Consider the following 17,290-nt stretch of genomic DNA (forward strand, 5'->3'; position numbering starts at 1 on the left):
TAAATATATTTTTTACAATATAATGCAAAAAATACTTTTATCCTTTAATATAAAAGTATCTTAAATACTTAGGGCCACACTTAAATCTCCATAGGGCCATAAGTTGCTTTGTCTTATTTAATACTTAAAAGTTGTCAGTCAGCATATCCGTTTTTGTTAGGTAAAACATTTATATGTAAGAAGTTATCTCATTTTATGTCCTTATTTCCACGACATATACATTTGAACAAGAGCAGAGAATGATGCCAACCCCACACCATAGCCTAGTGACCTCAGGATGAACTTTGATCTTTCACCATGCCACTGTCACAGTTTGCATGTTTTCTTTGTTTATTACTCTGTCTTTTAACATTTTAATAGTTTTAAACTTCGTTTTCCTCCATAAAATGCGCGTTAATGTTTTATACCCTTCATCTTTATTTTTAAAACAGTTAAGTGTTCTGCCAATAACATTGTGCGGATGTGGGTCACACAACAAAACAAATAAACACATTTTAAACCGTCCAAAGTAATGTCTCAAATTTAAGCGATTTATGTTTGTTTAATTTGTTTTCCCTTTAAATATAGTTTTGATTTACTTAAAGCAGGAAGTATCAAAATTCCACGCTATTCGCAATGAGTAAATACCGATCAGGAGCTCGGTGTGAGGCGGGCCCTGCTGGCGATTAAGCAGCGTTACATCGGTCTGAATGACAGCAAACCAACCGTTCACGACATATTGTTTGTTTATTTGCGGATCATGCTAAAGAAATCACAATGATAGTATTTTCTAAAAACATCTTCATCTTCAAACATGCTGGTATAAACTTCCCCAAAAATTGTAGGTAATCTCAACCGTTTCTTTACGGAACTAGTAAATACAAAAATGCTTGTGAAACAATATGCATGTACTTCATTTCAGTAAAACCGCATAATTTATTCCCAAACTGCATACAACCATCCAGTTTGGCATGAACCTTGTTCTTCCCTAGGAAGGCATGTGTGCCACTCTCGTCTCCTGACCTCGGAGTGATCCCCTTCTCAATGAATAATTGATGAGAACAGCGCCCAGATTACCCCTATCAATATGCAAAACACATTATAGGGGTACAATGGGATTTTAATAGTTATGAATCGAGGAACCGTTTCTACCACGGTTAAATTGTACAGTTACACCCTGTTCTAACACCAATACTTGTACATCGTCTATTCCTTTAACCAAAACACTGTATATTTTCTCTTTAAATTGTTTTTCATATATTGCACCAATTTCAGAAGTTCAAAAGGAAAACACAATATACATCATAAAAATCTTTTGCCTTGTTTTGTCAGTTCGTTTGATTGATACAATTTATGTAACCTCTCCGTGTTTTAATGCCAACTATAAACATCTCCCAAATATTGCTGGACAAAACTAACCATTGAGTACATAAAAAACATAAAGAGGTTTTAGATTTATGTCTGCTATATTCATGACAATAAAATTCGAACATTTTTAAATAAAAACAGAGTTTTGCAATAACAAAATTCAACCATCCTAACATAGCGATACAAAATACTGTTTATAATAAATATAAACCTTTTTCTTTGTGCATTTTCTGCCGTAAAAAAAACGTTAGATAAATAAATTAATTAATTACACGAAAAATACCAGATTAGAGAAACTTACTTTTTAAAAGAAGACATTTTGCTCATCGTTTCACATCCAAGCAGAAAATATTATGAAAATTATTGCTGACAGCCAAGTCAGCATGGGATATTATGCGAGTGCCCGGTTTGCTGAGGGGACTCCGCATGCTGCCCACAACCTTTAGAATCCCGCAGAAGCAGTTAAACAGTCAGTTACATTCAAGAATGTGAATTATGTAGCACATTGTCAACCCCCCTAAAACCATAAAACTAACTTTATGGACCTCACGTGACTTTTTAGAGCTACCAAGAGTTACATGTTGGTGTTATTGACTGGGCATCAGAAAAAAAACACGGGGATGGTGTCTGCTGTGTTTCATATAAATAATGCAAATTGTAAAAAAACTGTAAAATGTCGTTTAAGTCATTCCATTTGAGCTTTCCAGTGTCTGAGTTACTGTTTTTACACAAGTGCTGAGTAATAAGATGATCGTCCAAAATATCCAGAACGCAGCAATGCTTACGCTGAATGGTACACAATTAGTTCTCAATTTATAAATCAGTTTTAATATACCATGTTTTAACCTGCAGCATAATATATTCCTAATTTCATTTTAAAGCTAATAATGATTTAAAGTGTAAAAGGTCAGGCGATGAAATGGTAGATAAAACAAGCACTAGCAGCAAATATAATTTATGGTCCAAACAGAGGTCTTATAGAGCAAGCAGAGACTACCGTATAAGACTGAGAGAAAACTTTATTTTGAATCAACTCATTTTCATTTTAGACACAAATACAAAAAAGGCAGATACCATCAACATGTCAATGACAAAACGTTTTTTTTTTTTTACTTTTAACACAGAACGTCAATAACTCACGTTGTGCACCACAAATAACATATTGGTCACTACTGTATAAAGACATTCTTCATGTGGCTTCTTACAAGCCCAAAATAATCTTGTGCTGCAACCCAAGTACACAAATTGTAAGTGCGAAAATATTTTTTCTCGCGATGCATCTACGAGAAATCATTAAGCCTGACACATAACAAGAATATAGCATGTTGCGTGAATAATACATGACGTTTCAATACAGGTTCAAAGATACAACAAAAGTTTGCTTTTTTCCACCATCATTTAAGATAGTTAGGTAGTGCCAGTTGTACATAATTCTGGTAACAGGTCTAGAATACGTTGCACGAATAGCTCACACGGAACATGCTTTCCTCCACAAATGTATAAACTTGACACACTTGACATTCACACTCATTTTGCAATTGTAACTAGTTTAGCATACGTGATAACAATATTCAACAGCTGACAATTTCGAGTTGCACGGGGGAATTACACGTTGTCAGGTGATATCAACAAGCTGAAAGGTGCAGCGCTGTGACAGTAGTCGAATTTTCTACCGAGGACGTTAAATGATCAATTCTGAAATGCGCTCCCCGCCGTAGCCAGATTCATACTTTTCAGTTTATTGTCCTTCTTCCATTTCATCCTGCGATTTTGGAACCAGATTTTGATTTGCCTCTCTGAGAGGCACAGCGCGTGAGCTATCTCTATTCTCCTCCTGCGCGTGAGATATCTATTGAAATGGAACTCTTTCTCCAGCTCGAGCGTCTGGTAGCGAGTGTAGGCTGTTCGAGCCCGTTTTCCATCAGGTCCAGTCATATCTAGCATAAGCAAGGGCAAAGAAATGATAAGCAAACATCACCAAGCGATCAAGCGGAAAGGAACTCTTACACATATTCTGGATGTTGCACTGTCGTTGATTCTGGCGACGTTTAATATAGTATGCTGTTGCATTTTATGGTTTTACTGGTGCACAGTAATTCTACAGTCACCTCTCAACGCGTGGTTATTCACTATATTTAAACTTTAGTCAGGTAAAATCAATGGTCCATTAAATCATCTTTAGTTGACAGACATTATATTACAAAACGAATAAAGCAAATAATGCCTGCATTTTCCCCAAGCAATGTATAGCAACTTTACAGTACAATTTTCAACATTATCAAGATAAGGCTCTAGCAATTTCACCTTAAACGGCGCCTTAATAAAAAAGAGAATAGAGAGATGTATACCATGATTAATGTGCAGCTTCCTCATCCATGGAAATATCTGTGGACTTTGACCGTCGTTAGGTGTTGTAGTCGAGGACGCGACAGATTCTTGCTTCTGGGTGCGTGTGGTGGTGTTTGTCTGTGCTCCTTCCTCGGTCTCGGATGAGACGTTGGTCTCGTCTGTGTCTGCAAAATGTGTGCTATTGCTGCTGGTGAGATTGTTGCTGTTGGCGAGTCTGTTGTTGCCCGCTGGTGTGCTCTGATCGGATGGAGGAGATGAACCCTTCAATTCCAGAGCCTCGCTGGTGGCACAAGACAGGGGATCTGGAGACGAGAGCGAGCAACTCGACTGTCTGTACCGGGTGTCCTGACCCGGGTTTTGGAAGGCGCGAGAATTATCTCCAACTGCCTCGAAATGGCCATTGTTGGGACGATTTACGCTAAGGTCTATTCCATTGTAGTTGTAACCGAAAGACCCGGAATGCATGCTGGTGGAGTCCCTGTAAGAAGCGTTCATAGCACCGTTAGTACCATAATTTAGTAACTGATAGTCAGACCCATTTGGATAGCGCCCTGAGAACGAGTTTAGAAAATAAGAGCTCATTTGGATGTTTTAAAATGTCTTGATTTGTAGATCTTGGTCGTTAAAATCCAGCGCCGCACAATTTATGATGTAATAATGAATTATAGCAATGCACTGTACTTCGTTTTTGCCATGTATGCGCCCAAATATGGGAGAGCGTTAGGGCATCACGTGCCTTTGTTGACCAGTCGTAAATTCTCTCTGATGACTTCAAGAGGTAATTCATGCTCTATGGTTACAAATGATGACGAAATGATGATCGTTAGGTTCAACTCAACGGTGCCTCCCCATCGCGCGCCACATCCCACGTTAGCGGAGGGCGTCACCTACTGGAGGAATTGTAAAAATGCCGAAACACCTGCACATTTTGGAGAGCTTTCATACTGTATGTTTTTAAACCCTGGATTTTAACCGCATAGAATAAATCGTTTTATTTACAAATAAATTAAGGGAAAAATTATGGCAAACGATAAGTGATTCTGTGCGTTTTATAAATATAAATCCGTCCTGGGTGCTTCAGAGACTTTATTCGGATTTTTTATACACAGATTGTATCAGATTTACACATTTGAGCTTTTTAGGTTAGTCAATCTGCTTTTTGATCGCCAAACTAAAGTCTAGTCAGACTCTTATAGTATCGAATCGCCCCGTTTCACAAGATCAGCTTGTGCAGATGTGTTATGGACATATGCTTATTTTAAATATATTTAAAAAGAAATAACTAGAGGAGAGCAAATGTGTGTCACATTAGACATTTACTATCATGTCTTGTATAGTGCTTTTCACAAACGAACGAAGATGGTGAAATGCATTTCTGGCATACGCCGCACGTCACTCCTAAACAAGTGCAAATGCAGAAATACACAAAGAATAACCACAATTGTTAAACAATCCTTTTATTGAGAAAATTACATTGCTAACGTATTATTATAGTACATTCACATACACGTACACAAACGTGACGACCCAATAAATTAAGCATCAAAACATCCCCCTTTCTAGCACATAACAAGGACTGAAATACATAAAGACCTTTAATAAAAGCATGTTAAACAAGAACTCGAGTTTTCCTTCAAATAGGCATTAAAACGTTCAAACAGCGAAACAACTCCGGTTTATTATATATAGACCAAATATGATAGTGGTAAAAGTACTCCCATATATTTTCCTTTTCAGTACAGAGATGATGTGGATGCCTAGTTTTTAATCACAAAAAGTCTACATAAAATTGTATAGGTAGTTTTATTGTTGGGTAGAACAGTAAATATTAATTACAAGTTACAACTACAGAATACTTATGTACAGTGTTTTAGAGATTCCTGATAAACTACTTTTAACACGTCATCCAGCCTTTTCATCCTCCTCCTCTTCGGGTTTAGTGGAGTTTATCACTTTGTTCTCTTTTTTCCATTTCATTCGACGGTTCTGGAACCATATTTTTATTTGTCGCTCCGTCAAACACAGAGCGTGCGAGATCTCAATTCTTCGCCTTCTGGTCAAATATCTGTTAAAGTGGAACTCCTTTTCCAGTTCAAGAGTCTGAAACCGAGTGTAGGTTTGACGACCCCTGCGTCCAGTGCTGCCAGGCATTCCTGTCAAAAAAGTGAAGAACAGACATGCTACATCAAACAGTAAAAGAGACAGACAGCGTAGATAAAATAACATCGTTACACGTGTCACCATTATCATTATCATGATAATTATTACTTCTGTGACATCGGATGTGACAGCTGCGTTTGTTGTGCATATGAGTCATCCGCTTCTTTAAAATTAAGTCCAAATGCGCTCACTGTTTAAAAACAAATTGAGTGCGTCGTGCTTTCAATTTTAGACAAGTGTAAGTATAAAACACTGTTTGACTTAAGAGCGCAATGTTCGAGATGCATATGAGATGCATCTTTCTGACAATTTATTAAACTTTTTGTCTTTTCAATGGGTAAACAATATTTTAAAATGTTGATATAAAAAGTAATCTGCCTCGCATCAATTTCTGTGACATTCAAAAAACAGCATAATTTACAGCATATCTTACCGTTACACGAGTTCATCCTCTGCATCCACGGATAAACCGGAGTACACGGTTTCTCTTCACTGTTAAAATATCTGTCTGTGCCCTGTTCAGTGCAGTCCGTCTTGCACTGGTCCTGGGTTAGGACCAGCGAGTCTTCCAAACCTCCGAGAGCGCACGAACGGTCCGCGCTTCGGTAAATGTTGGATGTTGTATAGTCACAAGCACTGGTGGATCCGCTTCTCCCAAAAACGCCCCCAGCTTGCTGGTAGTACGACGAAGTGTAAACCTTGTCCTGGACATTGGTCGCTCCGAACGTGGCGCTTGGATAGTGTCTTAAGGGGTCTGTATATCCAGAAGAATATAGCGGTATCTGACCCAGGAAAGACTCCTGTCCCCCGGGTAGAGACACGGGAAAAGTTGAGTTGACGAAATAGGAACTCATGGGGTGGCCAGTGTTATTGTCCTGGAGTTATGATTTGTTGTGTTTTATAGTCCAAGTGGTTTTTGCCATTACTTTATCTGGGATTTGGTTTTAGCCGAAGGGGGGTGGCGAGGTGCCAATCTGAGACCGCGGGGAAAGGGACCAGCTGATCAGTGTCTGACCAATCCTGTGCATTTCTGACGACAGGATAACATTTAGGGTGGGGGCCCTCTTGTTGCACAGAATGGAATCCCCGGGCGCATCAAAACACGCAAAACTCAAGTGTTTTTTTGCGTTGAACGAAAATAAATATATAACAAATATTATACATGCGATACTTCCACTAGTGATGCGCAAAAATAAGAGTGATTCAAAATCAGATCTTGTTACAATTAAACGACTCGCTTCAAATTTGTGTAAAATTGTACACGTCATTTTGAAATCAACTTATGATTTAAATTTAGGAGATTTTCACAGAAACGTCTGATTGATTCACCCAAAAATCCTTAGTTTTCTCTCTCAAACGAAAACATCATCACCAACGTAATTTAAAAGAGCAATCCCCTAAAACATCGCTGTTTACAACATAAACCCACTTTCTTTATTATAAAACGACAATGACACAAACGGGGAAAAGCCATTGTCCGAATGCAGATTAAGTTGTGAAGACGAATTATTTGGGGTTTAAGAAAACGGTCTCTCCAAAGCACAAGATTAATATTTGAAGGCCTACATTGCGTTCTCAATTGTTTATTTATTTGTTTTTTAATACTGAATAGAATGGCCTTTCACAGATGCAAATCTTGAAAAGAGTATGTAAATTGAGACAATTCAACATGCTTTATTTTAGACGAATCAAGTTGAACGCTTGCTTAATATGTTGTATAGGTCGTAACCATATCGAACAACAAAAACAAAACAAATAAACAAAAAAATAGGTAAACTTTAAATGAAACCTCTTCCTAAACATTGTCATCGTGTCCATTTCATATTTTGTCTCTCGCCTGTTTTAAAATAAATATGTTCGTGTTCTGCTAAAAAAATATTTTAAATACAGTTCAAATAGCACATTTAAACTTAAATTAACTTTGGGAAAGGCTTACCATTAATCACAATCCATTTCTGTAAATTAATAAAAATTGATCTTTAGGGGTATTATTGAATATCGATAGGCTGTAGTTTCATTAGTACACAATGACGTGATTGTTGTGAGTTTATCCCTTGGAGTGCTAGTAAATTTTCATAGTGTTGAGGATGTATATATTATAACTCTTATGGTAACATTTCATAAAGGTTTCTATTTTTCTATTTCTATACAAACGGCCTAATATTTATTTTCGTTTTATACAGCATTACATGCACGCTGGGCTCCCAATCACAGTCAAGGAAGGTAGGAAGTAAGGAAACAAAGAAAGAAAGCATAAAGGAAACAAAGAAAAAAGAGAGAATGGATGGAAGAAAGAAAGAAAAAGAAGGAAAGAAGGAAAGAAAGAAAGGACAAGTACAAACAAAGTAAATTGCACTACAATTTCTAAGAGGAGAAAAGAAACTCCAGATATTAGATAAGATCCGAGAAGACCAGCCAAGAATGAATTCTAACACAATGCACTTGTCGACAATGAACCCAGAATCTGGGGATGCTAGAGGTCTTGAAGTGAGATCACAGAGACGCCACCTCCCAAAGACATATTGAGAATTTCACCACAGTTACCAAATCTCGTCACTAGATGACATCACAGAGCAAGAATTGAGATAAGGTGTACATTTTCAGGGTTCCACTACAATTTCCTATGCATGTGACTGTTTTTCAAAAACATTATTTTGGTTTTTAATTTTTTATCCGAATTATCAAACTGTCCTAAAGAAAATGTTGTTACGTAATACTGTAGATGCTTTTTCTATAGCATGCGTATATATTTAATTATAAAAAGCTTTTATTTCCCAAAAGATAATAAATAATCAATAAATAAGGCCGCTGTTGATGAGATTCATTACTTTTGAGATTCCTTGAAATTTCTAAAATGTTCTTCCTAAATTCTCCATTAGAAAACTTTTGAAAGTCCTCAAAAACATGAATCCAATAATAAAAAAGAGAAAATATTTGATAAATGGCCAGACACAACATAAAGGCAATGGCTAAAACAACTTTAACTCTTTTTCTGCTTTTTAACCAGGATATGACATAATCAGTTTCCATATTATAAAGAGATGATCGAGCATTGATATTTAGAAACAGATAATGCTGATTTATAAACTCCAAGTCAATGTTTATCTCATAAAATCCCTGAATGGAGCGGCCATCTTGTAATTCATAAATAATAATTCTTTGTGAGAATATACTTCACCCCGAATTAAACCGTATGCATTTTAAAAACAAAGGCAGAAATATTTGCGACATGCATACTGTCGATCTCTGTGCATCAAACCATCATAGGACGCCTGAGGTAGCCTTCTCCTCGTCGCAGTTCTTATCAACTTCAATGTTTTAACTTTTGTCTCTATATGTAATGTATCCTAAAGCCATGCTAAAAATGATAGCGTTTAAGGAAATCTCTGTACAGCAGTTTGCATCATAAAATCGCTGGAACATGTGAAATGAAGAAACCAATAGGTTCAGTCCTACCTTTCCTGTTCCCTTCATCGTCGCTTCAATGGAATGATCCAAAATAATCGTGCAGATTCATCCATTACCCATCTCACGCAATGGCATTAGATGTAAGGGTAAGACAGACTGAGGTAAAACTTGACAAATTAGAGAAGGATGAACTGAGGTCCTCAGTGTATCTTAACCCATGCACTCCAAGCTGATGTGAAAATCTGAAGACGCTTCGTACTTGCATGACGTCGTGCTTTCCATCCATATTAACGCACACGAATCGCGTGGTCAAGATAAATTCTTTTACCTCTGATTCAAGAAAACCTTAAAACATAAAGTACATGAGGACAGAGGTGCTGCTGACTGCGCCCTGACCAAAAGAATGCTGCATTATAGCCACTTGGGAAATCATAAAAAGTTCATGTTCACAGAGAGCTGTTCACGTGACCACTGTCAGCCAATCCAATTGCCGAATCACACATAAAGTTCTATCACAAAGTTGTAAATTTTCATAAACAGCTGTGAGTTTATTGCTTGGCTTCAGCAGCAACTCGATCGCCGCCATCTTTATTCGTTAAAAGAGAAAAAGCACGACTTCACTTCATTAAAAATCATAGATAGCCGACATAGGCCAGCATTATTTTCCATATGAGATACGTTTATTTGTATAATTTTAGAGGTACCGTTTGCATCAGGTATATCACTTTACATAAAAGGGATCATATTTTTTTTACACGATAAACAAAAAAAAGGGGAAGGATGATCTATCAAACGATTACCAGATATATCAATATAGATTTGGTCAGTTTCCAGCAATATGTAGCACAATTGACTAAAACGTAAATAGATCAGTTACCCTAAAATAATAAATCACTATTTACCGTTTTCTCAATAGTGTGCATTCTTTTGTCATGTGACTTTAAGAGAAGAATAGACAAATGGAACGTGTAAGCATTTTACAGCACTAAACATGCGTGCAGGAAAGAATTGCTTCCTGTATCTACGAACAAACACTTATTTCCGACGTTTATTGGGGCAATAAAACAGTATAACCCAAAAGTGACCGAGCATGGGCTGTATACCCTCGAGAAGGCAATGCTCTTGAGACTTACCAGTGCATGCTGTCCAAAAAGGGCCCAAAAGCAAAATAAGAGGTACACATTCAATTTTTTATTAATTTCTTAAATTGCAACTTAAGCTAAGTTTACTTTATCATTGATCGTGACTTCGTGAGTTCTGTCCTTAAAGAGCCGTTACAATATTTATTATTATTTTAGAATCTTGATATTGTATCTTGCTTTCGTTAAAACTACATAATAAATTAATTACATTTAAATTAATTAAAATTTCTCATCGGTATAGAAGACTTAAGTTTGCTACACAAAATATAAACTTCAAATATGTAATTTGTTTCGTTCATAGTTAAGTTTGTTGTGTAGTCATCGAATTGCATGTAATCTTTTTCTGTATTGAATTCTAAGAATGTAATGTGATAATGTTTAAAAAATTACCTTGTAAAAAGTGTAATAATATTCATCTGTGGGTCTAGAATTTGAAATTAGCATTTCAGTCATTCTGTAGTCTACCTTTTACAAATTAAAAAGGGAAATTGTATGGGAAATGGTTTCATTTAAGCTTTATTTTTCTTACAAACGATTGTACATTTGCTTGTGTTAGTAGGCTGTCTGTCTTAGTACACTTTCAAATAGCATTCTCTTCGTCTTTTTTACTAAATCAATGTATTATTTTGGTGATTTTAAGTCTTTATTTTAGATCTTTGTTTCATATTTTTATTGAACCTTCATAAAAGACGGTATATTGTGTTTTTTCCTAATATTATTGTGTGGTGGTTTTTTTTGCTTCTCATTATGAACGTTTAAACTAGCCTATTCTCATATTTTCCATGTTCATTTATTGTTTAACACTTAATATAGGCCTATACTGCAAATTTGCCCATACCCTTAACGAAGAAAGTGTGGTGTAGCACCTTAAAAAGCTTGCTGTATTTTTCAGAAATTAATTTATTATTACATCACAGCTGTAAACATAGTTGCTCATGTAAATTTGTTTTACAATGGGATATGGATATTATCAGAAATGTAAAAATATGCATTGTTTTATAATGATTGAAAACATGAAAATGTCTGATCGAATTGCGAAATTAACTCATGGGAGTGATATTAATCTGATAAAAATGTAATTTGCCATGATTATTGGCAAAGACCTACGGACAACCTAGAAAAAATAGCTAGACTGTATTTTACACTGTCGATCTTTTCCTGTTTTGAAATAAACGTGGTGTTTAAAAGGATTTTGTGTGTCGGTCCCTTTAAGTCTTACCTTACTGCAAAGATATACACACACTTATAACATCTTATTTCACCCCGTCTCAGTGTTCTTGTCCACATCATTTCATATTGTAAACTGTTTGAACACACTCTTTTTTAGTTTTCATTTTATATTATATGTGTGTAAAACCATTTATTGGTGTAATTTACTGTTGGAAGTATCAGATACCTCTGTATGGAGTTCAAAAAGTGCTCTTGGTGTAATAACGTATTCCTGTACCCTTTCGGATTTTTTGTTAAACTTAAACAACTGTACATTGTCTCTTATGGGTCCGTAATGCTTATTTGTATCCCACATTTGTACCTTGTAATTTGTTAACATTGCACTAATTTAACGATGCAACAATGACCATTTAAAAAAAACAGTGGCCGGCGCAGGTTTATCAAGGCATCCTAGCCTACATTCTCTTATATTAACAACATTTAGGTCGAGTCATTTCAGTCAAAGTTGCCTCTATGTTTATTCTTCTTACTCAATGGCTAGTTCGTCTAAACAATACAAATGCACGTGACATTTGGGATTTCTCTAAAAGAACAGTGGGGCCTAATCTCTGAACATAGCCTATATCGTTAGGTCAGTTATATTCTTTCAAATCGTTTAAATACATATTAGTCTGCTTTAGCATCTTCAATTAACAGCTTTAGAAATTTTTGTACATACTGCCTGAATTAAATTTCAATTTAATTGTAGTAAAGATGTGGCCAAAGAATTGTCTTCGTTTCACTAAACAGAATAATTTCACCAGTGTTTACCATTATATTGTTATTATACATATTCTGATAAATCTTTTTCATAATTAGCCTTACATTAAAGTTCATTTTACGTTTTGTGGGCCTACGTGGATTTTGTAATTTGTGAAAGATGCCACATTTAACTAAGTTTACCTGAGAAAAAACCTGGAATTTAAACAAGGTCTCCAAAATCCCTAAAATGCTTTAACTCACAATCTCTTAGTTTGGTTTGAAAGGATATATGTCTAAACATCCTCTTAGCCTATCTGTTTATAATAACTAATAAATATGAACATACAAGCACTACAAATTATTATACAATTCTTAATAAATTGGTCATACCAATACTAAAAAATAGTTAGTTTTCTCATTTCAAATAATTATTTTCAGGCAATGAATTTCTGGTGGCAGCCAAATTTCTGAGAAAATCTACACATGACCATGCATCTTGTTTTTGGTGTAAATTACAAAAGAGCCAAAGATTGAGACCAGACTCCTGGAGAATCTAATCAATAATAAACTGTCTCCTTTAGAGGTTTAACCGGACTTTGGCTCGAGGTCAAATGGTGTTTGGTCACATCTTGGTTGTAAATAGCCATTCTTGATGTGATGTGCGTGATGGGTAAATATAAAAAAGTTTTAGCTGATGTTGTCAGTTCTTGTTTTATATGTATTGTCTTTGGGCCCAGGTCCTTTAAATACTTTTCAAACCTCTTATTTTACGTGTACTGGAGTATTAATTAAAATATGTCATGGACAAGACTGTGTGCCACTTCTTTGGGTCGGTGGGAAAAACTGTCTTTTAATTCGTAGAAAACCTCTTTCATTAAAGCACTGAAGTTGAAAGACACAAAACAAAACAAAGGACACGAATGATTATTTTCATCAGTTTATTGTGGCTTCTTTCAGGAACCATTTCCAGTTGAAGACAATAGAAAAAACAATAGGACAGTGCTTCCGCGTTACTGGAACATCAAATATTTACAAAAAGATTTGCTGAACAACATTGTGCGTTTTATCCATCATCTCAAAGGAAAGCACAACGCATGGATACACTGACAAAATGATTGACGCAATGACCCATTAGATTAGGTAGTTCGGTTGAAGAGCTGTAAACCTGATTCATATCGTACAGTAATTAACAATCACAAAAAGTGCATTTTCCTAAGGTAAGACATATACAGCAACGCACTCACTACTGTTGATCCTTAAAAGCAATCGTCAACTCATCAACAGAGTTACTGAAGAGAAATATGAGTTGCGATTCTCGCTGTTTTGAAGATGTGATGCGGGCCCGCGTGCTGAGCCTATATGGCAGCCCTAGCAGTAAACTCAAGAGTTATATATTTGAGGAACAAACACACCAGATGAAGCTTAAATAGCCTACTTTAGCTAAACTAAAGTGGTTTATCCCAACACAGAAAAAACACAACCTAATTGCTGTAGTATTCCAGAAGAAAATTTAGTGATGGGATATATGATTGCCTTTGTATCTTCCCAATTGCTTTTAAAGTCAGAAATAAGCAATAGTGACACTTTTTATTACAGTTCCAGTCCTTTGAGCCAGTGATGGTCAGCAGACTGAACGAGTCAGAAAGGAAAGTTTAAACTTTTTCAGGGGTCCTCATCTGATGTGTGTTTTTCGGATGCCTGGCTGTCTGCTTGCCCTTTTCCCTCTATTTCCTCCTGTTCCACTTTGCTGCTGGGAAACTTGTCTTTGTTGTGTTCTTTTTTCCACTTCATGCGCCTGTTCTGAAACCAGATCTTCACTTGTCTCTCGGTGAGAGCAAGAGCATGAGACACTTCGATGCGCCGCTTGCGGGTCAGGTAGGGATTAAACAGGAATTCCTTCTCCAGCTCGAGGGTCTGATAGCGGCTGTAGGTCTGCCTGCCCCTTCTCCGACCGGTAGCTGTGGGGGAAAAGATGTGTGTCAAACCGCGTAGATTTCTCTACAAACTCAAACGTTCTTTGTGTAAACAAAATAATACGGGTAATAAGAGATTCACAACCAGCGCAGTTTTATTGCCGCATGGTTACACAGCAATCCTACTTTCTCAAAGGGTGCAATTCCCCAGTAATCAATAGGTGCCATAAAGCGTTTAATTGGGGGTAATAAGTAGGCCTACTATTGTCTAAAGTGTTTTATGTGGGGACAGTGTATGACCAGAGGTGTTTTTATTCCCTCATCTCACCTTGTGGTCTCATCCACGGAAAGAGCTGCGCTGCGCACGGTTCCGCAGTTTCCAAATCATCCCTGAGACCGTTTACCTTCAAATTAGTACATTCCCCAAACTGAGTAAAATCCGCATCTGACGAGCCAAAAATGGACTGTCTCTGTAACCCGTCCTGCCCTAAGATGTTCCCCGTGGCTTCTCCAGGATAAGGTACCGCGCACGGAGTCTGTTGGTAAGATGCGTGGGTGAAAGATGGTGTACCGTGGTGGTAGAAGTCCGTGAACTGCGCCGTATGTTGAAAAGCAGATCCAGTGTTGTGACCGTACAGCACAGATGGTCTGCTTCCAAGGTCCTGCGCGTATCCTGAGCACTCATAGTAGTTGGATCGCAGAGAATCACTTCCTTTGTATTTAGAGAAGAGGGAATTGACGAAGTAAGAACTCATTGCTTGCAGATAAACTCTTCGCGGAAAAAAAAACTTTTTACGCACAGATTACGCTCCGGTTGAATGAAAATATTAGTAGCCTAATGCAGGCCAAGTATTGCAATGAAATAAACGAACCCAGATGGAAACTAAACACATAAAATGTCGTAAATATTAATGTCGTAAAATATTAATATTATCCGTATAGTTAGGCTACACCCACATGATTCCTTGGTGAGGGTTCCCGAGCAATAAATAGTTTTCCTTTTCACCCTCTTTGATGGTGAGTTGGATTTCACATGGGCGTCAGTTATTGATTCCTTTTATCTTTAGATGGCCTCGCCATCTCCACACAACAGACAAAGCGCGATCTTGTGATAGGAAGAGCAAAAGAGAGTGGAAATGGGGAGATGAAAAAGGATAGAGAGGGAGTTTTTGGGAAGGCGGGGGTATTGGTGGGGTGGTGGAGGGGGGGAGGTTATTGGTAAACCATTTCAGTGCCAACCGAAAGCACACACGATATTTAGTCTTTTAAGATATTAAGATGATTTTTTTGGGCATAACTTATTGAATGTTGAACTGCAATGATTTCTCGTTTCAAATTGAATTTAACGTGCAAATGCATATCTATAATAAATTGTTTGTTCGAGACATCTCGAAGACGTTTAAACACAGACCACCCATAACGTTTGAAGGCGACTACTTTTGCATGTCGGATGAGAGAGAAGGGAGAGAAGGTATTTTATGTAGGTGTTTACATTGGGATTTACAGATTTTTTTCCCCTAAATTAATGCTAGAATTTTTTTTACAGACTTTGGATAAAAATCAGAACATCTTGAGACTCGTCGCTTTTCCGGCAGGTTAACAACGCTAGACGTGTTCTCTTAGAGTAACACTGCCATCGAGTGGTGACATTGTCAGTTCATTAAAGTTCATTCAATTTTTTATGCTCGTACTGGAAATAATCTTTTCCAAAAATCTATTATTCGTGAGTTAAAGTAACAGTAACAATCTTAATTAATTTGGAAACTTTTCGACAATAACATTTTCTTGATTTTTATAATCGAAGGACAATATAATGTTTGCGTTTTAAATTCGGTTAGTGTATTATTATTCATTATTATTATTTTTCGCTATTATTTAAGTTTTCACCATGATTAATAAGGCGAGCACAACCGGAAAAGTAATTTTCCGGAGAAAATGAGAAACCAAACAACGCCGTGCTGAACAGCTGCAGGATATTTTCATACCGCAGTTGCTTTTATTTCCCACTGTTACTTTACGACCAGAGAAACAACTAATTCGATTTTACTGCCTTCATTTTATGCACTGTTACATCAAGCCACGCAAAATTAAATGTAGGCTTATTCTCTATCAAGAAGACAGCCTCTGTTACTCGGTTTCCTTAGAACATATAAAAAGCATTGGTTCTTTTAAAATACCATGATATTTAGGCCTAATAGCTATTGACGATAATACTCAGTTTAATAATTATAAGAAGAAGAAGACGAAAAATATGTTTTTTTTTGTTCAAATAGAAATGAATACTTGAACCGGATCCTATCTGTTTTAAAATAATAACTGCGAGAAATTGCTTACCTCTGAATAGCCTACATTACTATCATTAAAACAAACTTTCATACTTCAATTGAGAAAGTTGTTGGTATATCACGCTGTTAGAAGCCTTTCATGTGCCCACTACATTGAACCGGTTTTTCATAATGTAGGGTGTGATGTTAAATTCCAACCACCATTAATAACCTTGCCTAAAATTCCACCCGTCAGTGCTTTTTATGTCATCGTGTATTTTTTTTTAATTTAGCCTTTTTAATTGCTGGCAATCAAAATAATTTATGTTGAAAGTAATAGATAAAAATTGTCGTTTATGCAACATAGCGCGCTCTAAAACCAGGCTTGTTATAGTTACGGCAGCAGGTTGGTTTAATAAAGATCCTTACTGTCACTCCCAGAGGTAAAATGCTACATAACGAAAAAGAAATGAGCTAATGTACTTTAAAAAATATATATTTTTAATATTTTTAGCACAGAGAATAAATGTGCTGTGATTCTGTTCATAACGAACAGTGTTCATTATATAGGCTTAAATCTGTATAACTGGCTTTAAAATGGCATATAGCCTAATACAAATACAAATTTTAAAATGTCTCCAATTTACATATAGGCCTAATGTTACCTTCAGTATTACTTAAAATTTGTGCTATTAACTACATTTAATATAGGATCGTTTCAAAAGTTAAGGCCTATATTGTAAATTGGCGTTGCTTAAGGTCCGTTTTAGTTGGACGCAATCGACCGAAACCACTG

At 36.4% G+C, this 17,290-nt stretch overlaps 3 protein-coding genes across 3 annotated transcripts; all 3 read right to left on the reverse strand.

Annotated features, from left to right (window-relative positions):
• Positions 1 to 2,896: 2,896 nt before the first annotated feature.
• Positions 2,897 to 4,278, reverse strand: hoxb5b (homeobox B5b). The gene is made up of 2 exons (XM_056771429.1): positions 3,696 to 4,278; positions 2,897 to 3,284 (listed from the first exon to the last, which is right to left on the reverse strand). Exons 1-2 carry the CDS (start codon positions 4,276 to 4,278, stop codon positions 3,037 to 3,039), a joined length of 831 nt encoding a protein of 276 aa, XP_056627407.1. The 3' UTR covers positions 2,897 to 3,036.
• Positions 4,279 to 5,598: 1,320 nt separating this feature from the next.
• hoxb6b (homeobox B6b) lies at positions 5,599 to 6,710 on the reverse strand. Its single transcript, XM_056771449.1, has 2 exons — positions 6,290 to 6,710; positions 5,599 to 5,849 (listed from the first exon to the last, which is right to left on the reverse strand). The coding sequence occupies exons 1-2, from the start codon at positions 6,708 to 6,710 to the stop codon at positions 5,599 to 5,601; spliced, it is 672 nt and encodes a 223-aa protein (XP_056627427.1).
• Positions 6,711 to 13,979: 7,269 nt separating this feature from the next.
• On the reverse strand, positions 13,980 to 14,985 carry hoxb8b (homeobox B8b). The gene is made up of 2 exons (XM_056772032.1): positions 14,559 to 14,985; positions 13,980 to 14,275 (listed from the first exon to the last, which is right to left on the reverse strand). The coding sequence occupies exons 1-2, from the start codon at positions 14,983 to 14,985 to the stop codon at positions 13,980 to 13,982; spliced, it is 723 nt and encodes a 240-aa protein (XP_056628010.1).
• Positions 14,986 to 17,290: the final 2,305 nt, after the last annotated feature.

Source organism: Triplophysa dalaica, chromosome 17 (genome assembly GCF_015846415.1).
Source record: "Triplophysa dalaica isolate WHDGS20190420 chromosome 17, ASM1584641v1, whole genome shotgun sequence".
Lineage (NCBI taxonomy): Eukaryota > Metazoa > Chordata > Actinopteri > Cypriniformes > Nemacheilidae > Triplophysa > Triplophysa dalaica.

Bases quoted from the DNA above. Each gene is read 5' to 3' on its own strand.
- hoxb6b (XM_056771449.1), bottom strand. From the start codon at position 6,710: ATGAGTTCCTATTTCGTCAACTCAACTTTTCCCGTGTCTCTACCCGGG. The intron at 5,850-6,289 runs GTAAGATATGCT...CTTTTTTGACAG, and splicing joins GAGGATGAACTCGTGTAACG to GAATGCCTGGCAGCACTGGA.
- hoxb8b (XM_056772032.1), bottom strand. From the start codon at position 14,985: ATGAGTTCTTACTTCGTCAATTCCCTCTTCTCTAAATACAAAGGAAGT. The intron at 14,276-14,558 runs GTGAGATGAGGG...TTTCCCCCACAG, and splicing joins TCCGTGGATGAGACCACAAG to CTACCGGTCGGAGAAGGGGC.
- hoxb5b (XM_056771429.1), bottom strand. From the start codon at position 4,278: ATGAGCTCTTATTTTCTAAACTCGTTCTCAGGGCGCTATCCAAATGGG. The intron at 3,285-3,695 runs GTATACATCTCT...TGCTTATGCTAG, and splicing joins GAAGCTGCACATTAATCATG to ATATGACTGGACCTGATGGA.